This window comes from Ranitomeya imitator, chromosome 6 (genome assembly GCF_032444005.1).
Source record: "Ranitomeya imitator isolate aRanImi1 chromosome 6, aRanImi1.pri, whole genome shotgun sequence".
NCBI classification, from domain to species: Eukaryota; Metazoa; Chordata; class Amphibia; order Anura; family Dendrobatidae; genus Ranitomeya; species Ranitomeya imitator.
Window position 1 is genome coordinate 322,503,135 of NC_091287.1, and position 19,972 is coordinate 322,523,106.

The window sequence follows — 19,972 nt, forward strand, 5'->3', positions numbered from 1 at the left end:
CTAATAAGTTGAAAGTGGAGCCTAAGGGTACCGTCACACTCAGCAACTTTCCAACGATCACGACCAGCGATGCGACCTGGCCGTGATCGTTGGAAAGTCCTTGTGTGGTCGCTGGAAAGCTGTCACACAGACAGCTCTCCAGCGACCAACGATGCCGAAGTCCCCGGGTAACCAGGGTAAACATCGGGTTACTAAGCGCAGGGCCGCGCTTAGTAATCAATGTTTACACTGGTTACCATTGTAAATGTAAAGAAAAAAAAAACACATACTCACATTCCGCTGCCTGTCACGTCTCCGGCGTCCGCTTCCCTGCACTCCTCCTGCATCCTGTGTAAGCGCCGGCCGTAAAGCAGAGCGGTGACATCACCGCTGTGCACTGCTTTACGGCCGGCCGGCACTGACACAGGATGCAGGAGGAGTGCAGGGAAGCGGACGCCGGGGACGTGACAGGCACCGGAATGTGAGTATGTGTTTTTTTTTTTTTATATATATTTACAATGGTAACCAGGGTAAACATCGGGTTACTAAGCGCGGCCCTGCGCTTAGTAACCCGATATTTACCCTGGTTACCAGTGAACACATCGCTGGATCGGCGTCACACACGCCGATTCAGCGATGTCAGTGGGTGCTCCAGCGACAAAATAAAGTTCCAGACTTTCAGCTGCTGCGTGTCAAACACAACGATATCGCTATCCAGGACGCTGCAACGTCACGGATCGCTATCGTTGCAATGTTGTTCAGTGTGAAGGTACCTTAAGTGACTATTTCAAAAAGACTGAAAAAGTTTAAAATGATAAAGAACAAGACCCCATTCCCTTATGTCATGAAATCAGATGGATTTCCTTCTTTAACCCCTTAGCGACCGCCGATACGCCTTTTAACGGCGGCCGCTAAGGGTACTTAAACCGTTAATTAACGGCGCTGTGGAAAAAGTAAATAGCGCCCCCCAGAGTCGGATTTTCTCCTGGGTCTCGGCTGCCGAGGGTAGCCGAGACCCCAGAGAACATGATTCGGGGGGTTTTTAACCCACCCCGCATTTGCGATCGCCGGTAATTAACCGTTTACCGGCGATCGCAAAAAAAAAAAAAAAAAAGCGATCTCTTTTTAATTTATCTGTCCTCCGATGTGATCGCACATCGGAGGACAGAGAAAAGGGGTCCCAGGTGGCCCCCCAATACTCACCTATCTCCCCCGATGCTCCTCGTGTCTCCCGGTGGGCGCCGCCATCTTCAAAATGGCGGGCGCATGCGCAGTGCGCCCGCCGGCCGGCCCCGCTAGAATCTTTGGGGTCTCGGCTGCCGGGGGTAGCCGAGACCCCAAAGAGCATGATCGGGGTCGGTTTTAGCGACCCCTGTTTTGCGATCGCCGGTAATTAACTGTTTACCGGCGACCGCAAAAAAAAAAAAAAGTCAAAGTGTAATTCTCTGTCCTCTGATGTGATCGCACATCAGAGGACAGAGAAATAGGGGGATTCGGGGACCCTGCCATACTCACCTGTGTCCCTGGGTCCTCCTGCTGCTCCTCCTGGCCGCCGGCTTCTTCCTCCGGTAAGAAAATGGCGGGCGCATGCGCAGTGCGCCCGCCATCTGTCTCCATCTGCCGGCCGGCAGGAGAAGAGCAGTTGGGGCTAAAATTAGGGTTAGGGCTAGGGGTAGGGTTAGGGGTAGGGTTAGGGCTAGGGTTAGAGCTAGGGGTAGGGTTAGGGCTAGGGGTAGGGTTAGGGCTAGGGGTAGGGTTAGGGCTAGGATAAGGGTTAGGGCTAAATTTAGGGTTAGGGTTGGGGCTAAATTTAGAGTTAGGGTTGGCGCTAAATTTAGGGTTAGGCTTCTTTCACACTTACGTCGGTACGGGGCCGTCGCAATGCATCGGCCCGACATACCGACGCACGTTGTGAAAATTGTGCACAACGTGGGCAGCGGATGAAGTTTTTCAACGCATCCGCTGCCCAATCTATGTCCTGGGGAGGAGGGGGCGGAGTTACGGCCACGCATGCGCGGTCAGAAATGGCGGATGCAACGTACAAAAAAAGTTACATTGAACATTTTTTTGTGCTGACGGTCCGCCAAAACACTGATCCAGTGCACGACGGACGCGACGTGTGGCCATCCGTCACGATCCGTCGGCAATACAAGTCTATGGGCAAAAAACGCATCCTGCGGGCACATTTGCAGGATCCGTTTCTTGTCCAAAACGACGGATTGCGACGGATGCCAAATGACGCAAGTGTGAAAAAGTAGCCTTAGGGCTAGGGTTAGGGTTGGGGCTAAAGTTAGGGCTAGGGTTGGGGCTAAAGTTAGGGTTAGAGTTGGGATTAGGGTTTGGATTAGGGTTGGTTTTAGGGTTAGGTTTGGCATTAGGGTTACGCTTGGGATTAGGGTTAGGTTTGGGATTAGGGTTAAGGTTATGGTTGTGATTAGGGGTGTATTGGGATTAGGGTTAGGTTTGAGGTTAGGGTTGAGATTAGGATTAGGGGTGTGTTGGATTTAGGGTTTTGATTAGGGTTATGGTTAGGGTTGACATTAGGGTTGTTTTGGGGTAAGGGTTGTGATTATGGTTAGGGTTAGTGATTAGGATTATGGATCAGGTTGGGATTAGGGTTAGGGGTGTGTTGGGGTTAGGGTTGGAGCTAGAATTGGGGGGTTTCCACTGTTTAGGTACATCAGGGGGTCTCAAAACACGACAGCCAATTTTGCGCTCAAAAAGTCAAATGGTGCTCCCTCCCTTCTGAGCTCTGCTGTGCGCCCAAACAGTGGGTTACCCCCATATATGGGGCATCAGCATACTCGGGATAAATTGGACAACAACTTCTGGGGTCCAATTTCTCTTGTTACCCTTGTGAAAATAAAAACTTGGGGGCTACAAAATCCTTTTTGTGGAAAAATATATATATATATTTTTTTTTTTAATGACTCTGCATTATAAACTTCTGTGAAGCACTTGGGCATTCAAAGTTCTCACCACACATCTAGATAAGTTCCTTGGGGGGTCTAGTTTCCAAAATGGGGTCACTTGTGGAGGGTTTCTACTGGTTAGGTACATCAGGGGCTCTGCAAACGCAACATAATGCCCACAGACCATTCTATCAAAGTCTGCATTCCAAAACGGCGCTCCTTCCTTCCGAGCTCTGCCGTGCGCCCAAACAGTGGTTTACCCCCACATATGGGGTACCAGCATACTCAGGACAAATTGGACAACAACTTTTGGGGTCCAATTTCTCTTGTTACCCTTGTGAAAATAAAAACTTGGGGGCTAAAAAATCTTTTTTGTGGAAAAAAAAAATATTTTTTATTTTCACGACTCTGCATTATAAACTTCTGTGAAGCACTTGGGCATTCAAAGTTCTCACCACACATCTAGATAAGTTCCATGGGGGGTCTAGTTTCCAAAATGGGGTCACTTGTGGGGGATTTCTACTGTTTAGGCACATCGGGGCTCTCCAAACGCGACATGGCGTCCAATCTCAATTCCAGCCAATTCTACATTGAAAAAGTAAAACGGCACTCTTTCTTTTCCAAGCTCTGCGGTGCGCCCAAACAGTGGTTTACCCCCACATATTGGGTATCGACGTACTCAGGAGAAATTGCACAACAACTTTTGTGGTCTAATTTCTCCTGTTACCCTTGTGAAAATAAGAATTTGTGGGCGAAAAGATCATTTTTGTGTAAACAAAAGCAATTTTTTTATTTTCACGGCTCTACGTTATAAACTTCTGTGAAGCACTTGGGGGTTTCAAAGTGCTCACCACACATCTAGATAAGTTCCTTAAGGGGTCTAGTTTCCAAATTGGTGTCACTTGTGGGGAGTTTCCACTGTTTAGGCACATCAGGGGCTCTCTAAACGTGACATGGCGTCCAATCTCAATTCCAGCCAATTCTGCATTGAAAAAGTCAAACGGCGCTCCTTCACTTCTAAGTTCTGCGGTGCGCCCAAACAGTGGTTTACCCCCACATATGGGGTATTGGCGTATTCAGGAGAAATTGCATAACAAAATTTATGGTTACATTTCTGTTTTTACACTTGTGAAAATAAAAAAAAATGGTTCTGAATTAAGATGTTTGCAAAAAAAAGTTAAATGTTCATTTTTTCCTTCCACATTGTTTCAGTTCCTATGAAGCACGTAAAGGGTTAATAAACTTCTTGAATGTGGTTTTGAGAACCTTGAGGGGTGTAGTTTTTAGAATGGTGTCACACTTCATTATTTTCTATCATATAGACCCCTCAAAATGACTTCAAATGTGATGTGGTCCCTAAAAAAAAATGGTGTTGTAAAAATGAGAAATTGCTGGTCAACTTTTAACCCTTATAACTCCCTAACAAGAAAAAATTTTGTTTCCAAAATTGTGCTGATGTAAAGTAGACATGTGGGAAATGTTATTTATGAACTATTTTTCATGACATATCTCTCTGATTTAAGGGCATAAAAATACAAAGTTTGAAAATTGCAAAATTTTAAAAATTTTCGCCATATTTCCGTTTTTTTCATAAATAATCGCAAGTAATATCGAAGAAATGTTACCACTAACATGAAGTACAATATGTCACGAAAAAACAATCTCAGAATCAGCGGGATCCGTTGAAGCGTTCCAGAGTTATAACCTCATAAAGTGACAGTGGTCAGAATTGCAAAAATTGGCTCGGTCATTAAGTTCCAAATTGGCTCTGTCACTAAGGGGTTAAAAAGACAGAATATACTAAATGTTTTCAGCCTCAAATCATATAACTTTTATTTAACAGTTACAAAATAATTCACAATATAAATTATAGAAAAGGCATAATCAATTTTTGGTTTCTAGACATAAACAGGACAATATCATATCTCACTCCATGTATTAATGTCATCTTCACACAATAACCAGCTTTCTTGAACAAACATCTAGCTGCAGTCCTGGATGATGCCTTGGTGTCCTTGAAGCTTTTTTGAGATCCTTCCTACAATTGTAGTACAACCCCAGATTTACCAAATGTTTTCTACACATCCTATTAATAGTCTAAGCATTAAATAGGAGTTGGTGTAAGAATCTGATCATTTTGTGATGCTTAAAACTTATTCAGGCATCAATGCTTAAAACTTTTGTTTCTTGGGAGATTGCTGCTGCAGACAGGGGTACACAACCTTTTCTGGTCCAAGGGCCACGTTGTCATACTAAACCAACCCGGGAGCCATACTAAAAATTAAAGGATTGTTACCTTCTATGACATTTATGTCATACTGAAAGTATATACCATAAATGTCTGATGGGTATAAATGCTCACTCTATAACTCATCTCAACTCAATTTCTTGAGGAGGATTTAGAAATAGATTCTGTAGCTAAATCCACATCAAATACTCTGAATAAGTTTCCAGCTCATTATAAAGGGAAAAGGTTCTATAGTGAATACAGTATTTTTTGTTTTTCACTTATTTTGAACATTTCCCCATAAAACCTATAGGAAGCATATTCAGAGTATTTGAATAAATGTTTTAATGTAGATGTTACACTAAAATCCGCTGCTAAAGCCTCATAAAAGAAGTCTTAATTTACCCCAAAGAGGAGGACGCAATGCATCCACATGGCTCTGGACTTTCTGCCTAGTGTTTCACAACTACCATAAACTACTGTGAAGAGAGCCACAGACATGGCCAGTTATCTGAAGTCTTTTATTATGACTAAAGTCACACACAAAAAAACTTAAAGGGAACCTGTCACCCCGTTTTTTGAGATTGAGCTATAAATACTGTTAAATAGGGCCTGCGCTGTGTGTTCCTATAGTGTATGTAGTGTACCCCGATTCCCCACCTATGCTGAGAAATAACTTACCAAAGTCGCCGTTTTCGCCTGTCAATCAGGCTGGTCAGGTCGGGAGGGCGTGGTGACATCGGTGGTTCTTCCTCAGCTTTACGTTGGTGGCGTAGTGGCGTAGTGGTGAACAAGCAGCGCGCGATCTGCGCTGTAATCCCTTGCATCGGTGGGGGCGGCCATCTTCCTGGGGCCGCGCGTGCGCAGATCGAGTGCTCTGCTGCACGGGGCTTCAGGAAAATGGCCGCGGGATGCCGCGCGTGCGCATTAGAGATCGCGGCGGCCATTTTCCCAAAGCCGAGATGCAAACTCGGCTTTGGGAAAATGGCCGCCGCGATCTCTAATGCGCACGCGCGGCATCCCGCGGCCATTTTCCTGAAGCCCCGTGCAGCAGAGCACTCGATCTGCGCACGCGCGGCCCCAGGAAGATGGCCGCCCCCACCGACGAAAGGGATGACAGCGCAGATCGCGCGCTGTGTCTTCACCACTATGCCACTACGCCACCAACGTAAAGCTGAGGAAGAACCAGCGATGTCACCACGCCCTCCCGACCTGACCAGCCTGATTGACAGGCGAAAACGGCGACTTTGGTAAGTTATTTCTCAGCATACATAGGGAATCGGGGTACACTACATACACTATAGGAACACACAGCGCAGGCCCTATTTAACAGTATTTATAGCTCAATCTCAAAAAACGGGGGTGACAGGTTCCCTTTAAACCAAACACCCAAGTGAATAAAAATACTGGGGCAAAGTCTCAGACAATTGGTATGGTGACCACAGAGACTGATTATCCCCAGAAAGGACCGAATGATATCCTCCACAACATATTGGAGATATCAACAAAACTAGAATTTGACATATAGGGCTGGAGTAAAATAACATCAAACAGCACACAACGTCAGGCTAGTTATATGAACGAACAATAAAAACCCATCAATAGTTGCATATAGACAGTGCCACTGATGGCTATAAATAATGTAAAAAAGGAACAATGTCACCGGTTCCAAGGTGGGGGCCCAGGAGCGCCGGATAATTTCTGGTCAGAAGAAAATCCGGAAAAGTAATGGAGACGACAGTCCCTATGGGGCTATCGTTAGACTATCCCCAAAGCTCCTGCCCTTACAAGGGCAGTCCACAGCTACCCCTGTCAAAACATGCCCTACACTCTCCCTGTATAGTCCGTCCCGACGCGTTTCATCCAAGCCAAATCTTCAGGGGACTTGCTTGTGCATGCAGATAGAGTGCCTGTATGCTAAAAAAGGAAGGACACTAAGTCCTACCACCCTCAATGCTGTCTTGCAGAGAGTGAACACGGCAATGGGCTAGTGCTTATATAGCAGAAAAAGGGAGGCGGATACCATGTGATAGTATGACCACTTTCTATAGGGAAATCATATGGCAGCTAGAGGGAACCATGACGACTGGGTAAACCATATAGGTAAACCCACTGTGTATTGTCATATATTGTGCCAAGAGCGATCATTGCAAACCACAATCATAGTGTGATCAAAATGCGACATAAGTACCTGACAGGAGGCCAGATGGTGCACCCTTGGATTATATACATATACAGGCCCCTACTATACTGCGTACCTATAACCGCGCTGAAAATTCAAAGGTAAGACGCCATAATACACAATGTGGCGCCGCCAGTACTTCCTGTTGACAAAGAACGCCCCGGATGTTATGGTTACCGGGCAACCCACAGGACGCTGAGCGCAGAAATTAGCCGAAGACTCAGGCCATCCGGGGCGTTCTTTATCAACAGGAAGTACTGGCGGCGCCACATTGTGTATTATGGCGTCTTACCTTTGAATTTTCAGCGCGGTTATAGGTACGCAGTATAGTAGGGGCCTGTATATGTATATAATCCAAGGGTGCACCATCTGGCCTCCTGTCAGGTACTTATGTCGCATTTTGATCACACTATGATTGTGGTTTGCAATGATCGCTCTTGGCACAATATATGACAATACACAGTGGGTTTACCTATATGGTTTACCCAGTCGTCATGGTTCCCTCTAGCTGCCATATGATTTCCCTATAGAAAGTGGTCATACTATCACATGGTATCCGCCTCCCTTTTTCTGCTATATAAGCACTAGCCCATTGCCGTGTTCACTCTCTGCAAGACAGCATTGAGGGTGGTAGGACTTAGTGTCCTTCCTTTTTTAGCATACAGGCACTCTATCTCCATGCACAAGCAAGTCCCCTGAAGATTTGGCTTGGATGAAACGCGTCGGGACGGACTATACAGGGAGAGTGTAGGGCATGTTTTGACAGGGGTAGCTGTGGACTGCCCTTGTAAGGGCAGGAGCTTTGGGGATAGTCTAACGATAGCCCCATAGGGACTGACATAGGGACTGTCGTCTCCATTACTTTTCCGGATTTTCTTCTGACCAGAAATTATCCGGCGCTCCTGGGCCCCCACCTTGGAACCGGTGACATTGTTCCTTTTTTACATTATTTATAGCCATCAGTGGCACTGTCTATATGCAACTATTGATGGGTTTTTATTGTTCGTTCATATAACTAGCCTGACGTTGTGTGCTGTTTGATGTTATTTTACTCCAGCCCTATATGTCAAATTCTAGTTTTGTTGATATCTCCAATATGTTGTGGAGGATATCATTCGGTCCTTTCTGGGGATAATCAGTCTCTGTGGTCACCATACCAATTGTCTGAGACTTTGCCCCAGTATTTTTATTCACTTGGGTGTTTGGTTTAAGTTTTTTTGTGTGTGACTTTAGTCATAATAAAAGTTACGTTTTATTTTTGCCACTTATGCTTTGTTAGATATATGATTTATAGTGGTATCGTCTATGCGACTTGCAGTCAATATATAGACTTTGCTTTGTCTCCAGTTATCTGAAGTGCAAAACTGGTCTAGAGAACCCTTTCTCCTGATTTATGAGGCATCCAGAGAGGTCTACACAGGTCACCATTTGTACTGGTCAGTCCCAGATCCTCAGATGCTGGCCCCTACTCTTCTTTGTGAATAGCTGCTCATCTACAGTTAACCTGGCTGTAAGTCAAGAATTTTTCTGTCCAAATAGTATGGGGCAACATAGAATGGCATTGTTGGCGGCATGTGGCCCCTGGGCTGCAGGTTGTGCACTCCTGTTGAATGGCAATAAGGATTAAATAATCTAATTGGGAATTTTTATGAGACAATCAAGGGAGATAGGTTTCCCTACTACTCACCCAACACATGCATGGCCAGGTTAAGCGTCACTATTTTTATTAAATAAATTAAACATTCTGCATAGTTAGATAATATCCTTAGCATAATGGCATTGAAATGCATGATAATCTTATAGATAGCATTGCAGAGATTATGTAGATTACCAGTACCTATCATAGGGGATAACATGCTGTTGTCCTCTCCTCCGGAATTTAAGAAGACGTCTAGTGCTTCCTGATCAGACATGTCCATCAGGTCCATTTGCTCCAACATGTCTACGTTCACCTCCATTGAAGACATGCTTCCTATTGGTTCTTAAAACAACAAGATTATACTGAACAGCTGTTAAAGACCCAGAATTTGACACACTTTTATAATTTCCCAAATATATTTTGTCAATATATTAAAAGGGTTATCAAGGGCTTAAAAGCGATGTTGCTATCCACAGGCTAGGTCACCACTAACACCTGTGTGCACCCCCCACCGATCAAATGAGTACTGCTCCCGCAGAGGCCGGAACTAATCGATGTACGCAGGGAAACACAGCAACCCCGTACATTGCTTAGGTGACTGCTGTTCATCTTCCATTCACTTACAAGAGCCAAACTGTTATACTCAGCAGTGGTCACTGAGCAATATACACTACATCACTTTGTTCCGCCCACTGCTGGAGCAATTTCCGGCTTATCGGTGAGGGCCCCAGGTATCAGAACGCCACCGCTTTTATATTATTTACCTATCCCATGAATAGCTCCTCAATTCTTAAACCCTGGATAGCTGCTGTTAGGCATACTGAAAGCGTCATACATTAAAAATACAGAAAAACAAAAACAATGTATCCTGTTGTCCTAGCACTCATGCGATTCCCCAGGAAGCCTTGTGGGTGCTTTTCTTTCTACCTACACTGATATGGTACAACCTCCCCTTCTCCCCGCATCTTAATCCTCTATGTACATCCTCCTCCTTGTTGTTTTTAGAAGAGCGTTGAGAGCCAACACAGAAAAGGGACAGTGTGATGTCAGCAGCAATACAGATAATTATAGGAAGAGGTTACACAGACACTACAATACCCAAACGGTAGTATATTTTTAAACACTATTAAAAAAAATTCATGATAAATGTGTTCATAGCCTTTAAATAGAAAATTACATGTGAGGTACAGTATGTAAAAACTGCACACTCCACCAGACATATTTTTGGCATCAACTTAACTACTTTATACAAAAACAATATTTAAGAAAAGAAAAGAAAAATCAGTAAAAGAATAATATATAGAGGTGACCTGCCTCGTCTCTCTGCTATCTGTAGGTATCCCGTAGACAAGTATTGCTCCATGTCCTGCTGGAATGCCTCTTCGAAGAACTTTTGTCGTTCTTTTAGCTTCATCTGTTGGGCATACTCCATGTCCAAGACCCTCTGAGTATGTTCTGAATCCAGATCAGCTATAAGGAAAGAATAAAAAATTCACTTGAGATTTCACAATAGTATTTAACCTTGATCTTGTAACACATAACAATTTGTGATCATAACTGCAACAGATTAGGCAGCATTTAGATCAGCATTAGATAAGGGTACCATGTAGTTTGCATATAAAGGGTGAAGAATACCTTGAAAATGCCTATTGCGAGAAGATTTGTTGTGACAAAATTTTAAATCTCAAAACTAAAAGGGAACCTGTCCATCTCATTCATACTGCCCGACTACAGACAGCATGAATCAGTCACTGGCTGTGCCACTGCAACCAGGCATGTTTTACTCCTAAATTTTGTGGAGCTTCAGAAAAAATACATACCGTATATACTCGAGTATAAGCCGAGATTTTCAGCCCACTTTTTTGAGCTGAAAGTCCTTCTCTCGGCTTATACTCGAGTCATACGCAGGGGTCGGCAGGGGAGGGGGAGCGGGGGCTATGAAATTATACTCACCTGGTCCTGGCGCGGTCCCTGCAGGTCCCTGGCTTCCCCGGCGCCGGCAGCAGCAGATTCTTCCTGTACTGAGCGGTCACATGGTACCGCTCATTACAGTAATGAATATGCGGCTCCACCTCCCATAGAGGTGGAGCCGCATATTCATTACTATAATGAGCGGTAACAGTGACCGCTCAAGTACAGGATGAAGCTGCGGCGTCGAAAAATCATGTGTAAACTGAGTCTCAGCTGACTATTCAAGCGAGGTCCTAAGTGACTTTCCCCTGCTCTAATACCCATGTCCGACTTTCCCCTGCTCTAATACCCATGTCTGACAGGTTACTCTAAGTGCATAAGGAGATATTTAAGACAAAGGGATTGAAGGGTAAGGTAAGTGGACGGGGGAAGACAAGCCAATAGTGCAGCCAATGTTTAATTTATTCTGGCCATGGTTTGAGAAGCGTGAATCAGATGACTAGCTCCCTTTGAGTTCCAGCAACTTGAGTCCTGTCTTGAGCTGTCTTGAGCAGTTGTATGTTTCTTTAATGTCAAGGCCACGTTCTTCATTTCTGGAAGGGAATGTCATGGGAATTATGGATTATCTTCTCGGCGGACAGGTGAGGAATATTGTGGTTTATTATTTTATTCTTGTTGCAGGAAACGTTGGCTTGGGTGGATTAGGCATTCGGCAAGTATGGTTTAATTAAGGTTATTAAAGTAATCTGTGTCATTATTTAAAATAAAGGACTTTATTCTGGGTGCCTGTGTTTTTATACAATATCACTGTGGGGTTAGTAATAGATAGGTGTCTTATAAAGGCATCTCCATTACTAACTTGTGGGCTTGATATCACCTGACAATACAAAGGTGACATCAACCCCACAAATATGAACCCCACTTGCCACCGCTACAGGGCAAGTGGAAAGAGCGAGGCTAAACGCCAGATTTGGCGCATCTTATAGATGTGCCTGTTCTGGGGCAGCTGAGAGCTGATGTTTTTAGTCTTGGAGGGGCCAATATCCATGGCCCCTTCCTAGGCTATTAATATCAGCCCGCAACTGTCTGCCTAGCTTTTGCTGGTTAGATTTTATAGGGGGACCCTATGTCAATTTTTTTCTGGGGTCCCCTGTAAACTAATGAGTAAATCTAAGCAAACAACTGTGAGCTGATATTAATAGTCTGGGAACTTTTATGACTATTGGCGCCTTCCCAGAATATTAGCATCAGCCCTCAGCCATTGGCTTTCCCTCTACTGATTATTAAAATGAAACTGGAGCTCATGCAATTTTTTTTTTTTCATTTTTTTTCTGTAAAATTAACAGTTGCTGTCTGGTTACAGCCCATGTAAGCTCCTTCTGTTAACACTTCTTCATAGGCTAATGACAATGTGTGTGTTTACTTATCGGCTTAGTAATGAGGGTTTCCACCTGCTTGACAAAGGTTGATGCAATCCTGATTGATTGACAGTTCAGACCAGCAGCATGGTTGTACGACTGGCCCAAAATGTGGACTCACTGATACTGCACGCAATGCCACTAAAGCTTGCTAGATCCAGTGATTCAGCCACCTTCAGAGCAGCGCTTACAAGCAATAAGCTTGTAAGTGCTATGCTCCTTACCTAGGAGGCTGGCCACTGCTTCAAGGAAATACGCAGCAAACCATGTAGAAAATGCCTCTGTTCTTGAGAATGGAAAAGATTTGTAATAAATAAATTGCAAGGTTGCTCATTTAAGTAAGCACTTTCCATTTTTATCCATTTATGAGGCTGAGAAAATCCAAGTCATACAAGATTCACAAAGCACATGAGAGTGTGTGTGTGTGTGTGTGTGTGTGTGTGTGTGTGTGTGTGTGTGTGTGTGTGTATATATATATATATATATATACACACATACATATACATATATACACACACACAGTGGGGCAAAAAAGTATTTAGTCAGTCAGCAATAGTGCAAGTTCCACCACTTAAAAAGATGAGTGGCGTCTGTAATTTACATCATAGGTAGACCTCAACTATGGGAGACAAACTGAGAAAAAAAAATCCAGAAAATCACATTGTCTGTTTTTTTAACATTTTATTTGCATATTATGGTGGAAAATAAGTATTTGGTCAGAAACAAAATTTCATCTCAATACTTTGTAATATATCCTTTGTTGGCAATGACAGAGGTCAAACGTTTTCTGTAAGTCTTCACAAGGTTGCCACACACTGTTGTTGGTATGTTGGCCCATTCCTCCATGCAGATCTCCTCTAGAGCAGTGATGTTTTTGGCTTTTCGCTTGGCAACACGGACTTTCAACTCCCTCCAAAGGTTTTCTATAGGGTTGAGATCTGGAGACTGGCTAAGCCACTCCAGGACCTTGAAATGCTTCTTACGAAGCCACTCCTTCGTTGCCCTGGCGGTGTGCTTTGGATCATTGTCATGTTGAAAGACCCAGCCACATTTCATCTTCAATGCCCTTGCTGATGGAAGGAGGTTTGCACTCAAAATCTCACGATACATGGCCCCATTCATTCTTTCATGTACCCGGATCAGTCGTCCTGGCCCCTTTGCAGATAAATAGCCCCAAAGCATGATGTTTCCACCACCATGCTTTACAGTAGGTATGGTGTTTGATGGATGCAACTCAGTATTCTTTTTCCTCCAAACACGACAAGTTGTGTTTCTACCAAACCGTTCCAGTTTGGTTTCATCAGACCATAGGACATTCTCCCAAAACTCCTCTGGATCATCCAAATGCTCTCTAGCAAACTTCAGACGGGCCCGGACATGTACTGGCTTAAGCAGTGGGACACGTCTGGCACTGCAGGATCTGAGTCCATGGTGGCGTAGTGTGTTACTTATGGTAGGCCTTGTTACATTGGTCCCAGCTCTCTGCAGTTCATTCACTAGGTCCCCCTGCGTGGTTCTGGGATTTTTGCTCACCGTTCTTGTGATCATTCTGACCCCACGGGGTGGGATTTTGCGTGGAGCCCCAGATCGAGGGAGATTATCAGTGGTCTTGTATGTCTTCCATTTTCTAATTATTGCTCCCACTGTTGATTTCTTCACTCCAAGCTGGTTGGCTATTGCAGATTCAGTCTTCCCAGCCTGGTGCAGGGCTACAATTTTGTTTCTGGTGTCCTTTGACAGCTCTTTGGTCTTCACCATAGTGGAGTTTGGAGTCAGACTGTTTGAGGGTGTGCACAGGTGTCTTTTTATACTGATAAGTTTAAACAGGTGCCATTACTACAGGTAATGAGTGGAGGAAAGAGGAGACTCTTAAAGAAGAAGTTTCAGGTCTGTGAGAGCCAGAAATCTTGATTGTTTGTTTCTGACCAAATACTTATTTTCCACCATAATATGCAAATAAAATGTTAAAAAAACAGACAATGTGATTTTCTGGATTTTTTTTTTCTCAGTTTGTCTCCCATAGTTGAGGTCTACTAAGTGGTGGAACTTGCACTATTGCTGACTGACTAAATACTTTTTTGCCCCACTAATATATATATATATATATGTATGTTTGTCTAAGAGGTACGTCCGTCTGTCTGTCCTTCTGTCACGGTTATTCGTTCACTGATTGGTCTCGGCAGCTGCCTGTCATGGCTGCCTCAACCAATCAGCGACGCGCACAGTCCGGAAGAAAATGGCCGCTCCTTACTCCCCGCACTGACTGCCCGGCGCCTGCATACACCCTTCCGCTCACTGCTCACACAGGGTTAACGCCGGCGGTAACGGACCGCGTTATGCAGCGGGTAACGCAGTCCGTTGCCGCTGCTATTAACCCTGTGTGACCAAGTTTTTTTACTATTGACGCGGCCTATGCAGCGCCGATAGTAAAAACATCTAATGTTAAAAATAATTAAAAAAAACAAAAAACGATTATATACTCACCTACGCCGCCTTTCCCGCTCCTCGCGATACAACCGCCACGTTCCGTTGGCACAGATCGTCTGGCAGAAGGACCTGCCGTGACGTCACGTGACCACGACATCATCACAGGTCCTGCGCGCCTGGACCTGCCATGACGTCACGGTCATGTGCGAGAGCAGACTGGGACCGGAAGCTGCCGCCTGGACCTCGCACAGGCGACAGGACTACAAGTATGGTGAGTATGTTAGAACTACAAGGGGTCCTCGGATCGGAAGGTGAGTATGTTTATTTTTTATTTTTTAACCTGTGACATACGTGGCTAGGCAATATACTATGTGGCTGGGCAATATACTACGTGGCTCTGTGCTGTATGCTACGTCACTGGGCAATATACTACGTGGCTGGGCAATATACTACGTGACTGAGCAATATACTACGTGACTGGCCAATATACCGTACTACGTGGGCTGTGCTATATACTACGTGGCTGGGCAATATACTACGTGGCTGGGCAATATACTACGTGGCTGGGCAATATACTACGTGACTGGACACTACGTGGCTGGGCAATATACTACGTGACTGGGCAATATACTACGTGGCTGGACAATATACTACGTCCCTGGGCAATATACTACGTCGCTGGGCAATATACTACATTGCTGGGCAATATACTACGTGGACATGCATATTCTAGAATACCCGATGCGTTAGAATCGGGCCACCATCTAATATATATATGTATTGAGCATATACTGCAAATATCGGGTATCGGCCGATATTCGCGGTATCGGTATTCCGATACTGAGTTCTGATACTTTTGCAATATCGGATACCGGAATTGGAAGTTCCCATAATGCAATCAGCCAGTTTGATTTAATTCAGCCAATGAGGAATCATTAGAAGTGTGCGCACATCCTGTTCTGCATGTTAGGCATGTAACTACTGGCATGGCTGTGATTGGCTGCTGAAATGATGTGATGATTCACTATGAAAGCCGCCACCGCCATTTTCTGTTCACTCTGCTGTGAATTCAGTTATGGACAGGACGCTGTTGTTTTGACTGAGGGATAGTTTGAGATAGCGATTTGCTTCATTGTGCTTTACCCAGGCTAATTTAGCAACCGCTGTGTGAGAACCTTTTTTTGGCCTTGCAGCGCCATTCACGGCTGTCTGCAAGGTGTCTGTGTGAGTTCAGCTCACGCTGTAGTCTGTTCTGCAGCCAATGCTGGTTGTAGTCAGCTCAGCGTGCGTCACTGCCTCATACTGTTCCATTGTCCTTTTTTAAATTAGTGTTGCCTGCTGCACATTTTTCCAAATTTATCCTATTAGTTGGTTTCCATCCGTATCCTGCTAGATTGCGGAAAAACACTATATAGGAGTACATAGAGGAGCCTTTCTGCAGCCTTGTGCCCTGCAGCCCCAGTCAGATTAATATTAGCCAATTTTTTTGAGCCTCATCTATTACATTGCAGGTTACCTTCCTGCATTGTAATCGCTACAAAAAGTTTGTGATAGTATCGGTTTTACATCTTTGGGCACATCCAGTGTCTTTTTGTGAAAAAACAAACAAAAAGTTAATAAAGTTCACTAAACACTACACTTTACAGGCCACAATAGCTCATATTAAAGTCTAGTCCACACTTTATAAAATTAGTGTTTCTTATACCTGTTAGCAGCTGTTCAGGAATAAGCACACTAAGCCCTTAGTACTTTTCTGCCTATCTTTATCAGTCTACCAAGATGAAGAAGGCAGGGAGTAAGGCACATGGTCGTGGAGTTTCTGCAGGGAGAGGACGTGGGGATTCTGTGCCTGCTGCGGGCACCGGTGACTCATGATCCCCCAGTTTTAGCAGGGAACAGTCCTTCATGCGCAGCTTTGTAGGAGCTCGCCGTACCCCACTGCTGTGGGACGAACAAATTGAAGCGGTTGTCGGATGGATGGCAGCTGACGCATCGACTTCAATTAGGGCTACATCCTCTCAGGCTCAGAGCACTGAAGAGCACCCATCTGTCTCTTCACCACCTGCCAAATTGCCCAGGCAGTCAGAGAGCCCTGGACAGGAGCCATCTCTACTTCTGCTCTCTGAATCTCTTGGCTTGGAAATAGGGAGCCAGCCAAGCAGCATTCGAGAAACTGAAGAAGAGGCAGTATGCAGTGATGTACAACTGCTTTGTCTCTCTCAATCTCAAGAGGCGGGTGGGCCAGCGCCTACGGTCAGCACACCTCAGTACGCATCTGATGATGAGACTCAGGTGCCACTTTCTGGTGCGTACTGTGCTGCCGAGACTACCCAGGAGAAGCAGTTGTTGAAAGAGGGTAGTGTAGATGATGAGGTCCTTGACCCATCATGGCGTGAGGTACAGGAAGGTGGTGGGAGCAGCTGAGGGAGATTCCCAGAACGGCCCAAAAAGGAGGGAGAGGGAGGGGGAAGACTGCGTTGCCTGTAGCCTTCACTTCGGCACCCATTAAGAGCATGCCTCTTCCAAAGTCCAAAATGGGTGCTCCCAAGACTTGCAGTGCCTGCTCTTTTTTTGACACAGTTGCAGATGAAATTTGCTTTGTCAAATGCAAGCTGTGTAATCAGAAAGTGAAAAGAGGGAAAAGTGTCAGCAACCTCAATACCACAAATATGTGGAAACATTTGCTGACCAAGCACGTGGTGGAGTTACAAAAACACACTGAAGACCTAGGCCAACCTAAAGCAGCACCTACCACCTCTTCAGGTCGTGTTGTAGCCTCTTCCTCCAGCACACACACAGCTGGTTCGGCTTCCTCACAGGATCGCCATGGAAGTACCTCTGGCACTGTTGTACAAAGACCCAGTGTAATTCCACCCACAGCATCACGTTCCCTGTCATCCTCACACTCCCAGCCCAGTAAATTCAAAAACACTTAACCTACTGATGTCTCAATTCATTTTACTTTTATTGGTATCTATTTTAATTTTTGAAATTTACCAGTAGCTGCTGCATTTTCCACCCTAGGCTTATACTCGAGTCATTAAGTTTTCCCAGTTTTTTTGGCAAAATTAGGGGTCTCTGCTTATACTCGGGTCAGCTTATACTCGAGTATATACGGTATATACTTAACAAAAAAGTGTGAAACAACAAATTATGTCTTATATTCTAGGTTCTTCAAAGTAGCCACATTTCTTGCCTTATAAATGGGGTTGGGACCATCAGTTGTGTTGTGCAGTAGTCTGGTGGATACACAGCTGATAGTCCTACTGAATAGACTGTCAGAATTTGTATTATGGCAAGAAAAAAGCAGCTAAGTAAAGAAAAACGAGTGGCCATCATTACTTTAAAAAACTAAGGTCAGTGAATCCGAAAAATTGGGAAAACTTTAAACGTGTCCCCAAGTGCATTGGCAAAAACCATCAAGCGCTACAAAATTACTGGCTCACATGTGGACCGCCCCAGGAAAGGAAGACACCTCTGCTTCTGAGGATAAGTTTATCCGAGTCACCAGCCTCAGAAATCGCAGGTTAACAGCAGCTCAGATTAGAGACCTGGTCAATGCCACACAGAGTTCTAGCAGCAGACACATCTCTACAACAACTGTTAAGAAGACGAACCTAGAATATAAGACATAATTTCAGTTGTTTCACACTTTTTTGTTAAGTATATAATTCCACATGTGTTAATTCATAGCTTTTGGTCTGTACTGTATGTATGTATGTATGTATGTATGTATATATATATATATATATATATATATATATATATATATATATATTCTACACATATAGACAATCATTTTGTGAAATTTTTTTTGTAAATATTTTTACAACTTTTTTTTTTACTGACAAAACTATCAGACATCGGGTCACCTCCTCAACGATCGAGCTCCTGCAATGAAGTCGCGGGGGTGCCAATCAGAGTGCGGAGTGGGCTCAACTTCTGCCGTCTAAATATCTATAGCAGCATTTAGGTGGTTTAAGTGCCGGGTGTCAGCTGTCAGAATCAGCTGACACACAGCAGCGATCTCGCGCGCACACAGCCTTTGCATTTCAAAGAAAAGTTAGCAATGATGTGTTTTTCATCAGCTGAACTAAGTGTCCTTGGCAGAACACTGTCAATAGTATTCATCCTTGTCCATTTGCTGTTGTTTCTTCAAAAGAATTTTAACAGCACATCTTGAAGCTCCAATCTTTGACTGGCAGAGACCTTGTCTTGCTGCTGGGCTCAGTCTTCATAGTGTAAGATATGTGAAATGAAATCACCTTCTACATTCTCACCTTTGTAGCAATGTTTGGCTGTTGCTCACCCAGTTTTAGGCCTCTTATAAAGTGGATTATGTTAATGACCTCCATATGAAAATAATGATATTTTTCGCCTGTTTGGAATAGTTGGTTATACTGAAACACCTGACTGCAATTCTAACCAGTATCTCTTAATGTGGTAACTCAGGAACACGTCAACGGATCCTAGCGATTCTGAGACTGTTTTTTCGTGACATATTGGGCCTCATGTTAGTGGTAAATTTAGGTCGATAATTTTTGCGTTTGTGAAAAAATTGGAAATTTGGCGAAAATTTCGCAATTTTCAAATTTTGAATTTTTATTCTGTTAAACCAGAGTGTTATGTGACACAAAATAGTTAATAAACAACATTCCCACATGTTTACTTTACATCAGCACAATTTTGGAAACAAATGTTTTTTTGTTATAAAGTTATAAGGGTTAAAAGTTGACCAGCGATTTCTCATTTTTACAACAAAATTTACAAAACCATTTTTTTTTTCACGTAAGCAAGGTTTTTTTTTTTACATTCAACACATTAGCCGGATGATGGGACTATACTGTCCCATCATTGGCTAATGTGTAAATCACTGTAGCAGGCATAGCCGGATGGGACTTGTAGTTCCATCGGACGATGCCTGCGCACACACACAGACACAGCCCCGCAGACCCCCGGACAGCCCCAGCAGACCCCCAGAAGACTCCTGGACAGCCACGGCAGACCCCCACACAGTCCCGCAGACCCCCGGACAGCCCCGCAGAACCCAGACAGCCACGGCAGACCCCTGAACACCCACAGACAGCCCCAACCCCGCACACACACACGCACATAGCTCCACCCACACACTTCCCTCCTCCCGATCTGCAGCGTTTTATTTGCAGCTAAACCACAGATCTTTTTTACAGCTGCGATTTTGCTGCGGATGTGCCTGACTCAATGCAAGTCAATGGGTGGAGAAACGCTGCAGATCTGCACGAAGAATTGACATGCTGC

The 19,972-nt window shown here is 44.4% G+C and overlaps 1 protein-coding gene across 4 annotated transcripts in view; it reads right to left on the minus strand.

Moving 5' to 3' along the window:
* DTNBP1 (dystrobrevin binding protein 1) overlaps positions 1-19,972 on the minus strand; it is a 192,160-nt gene that overhangs the window by 11,002 nt on the left and 161,186 nt on the right. For 2 of the 4 annotated variants that reach the window (XM_069730821.1, XM_069730825.1), the window contains exons 8-9: positions 10,254-10,409; positions 9,138-9,281 (exon numbers count right to left, since the gene is read on the minus strand). In XM_069730821.1, the coding sequence (XP_069586922.1) occupies positions 9,138-9,281; positions 10,254-10,409 (300 nt within the window). Of the gene's footprint in view, positions 1-4,704; positions 4,930-9,137; positions 9,282-10,249; positions 10,410-19,972 lie in introns of those variants that run through there. The other 2 variants (XM_069730824.1, XM_069730823.1) reach the window with 2 other exon arrangements.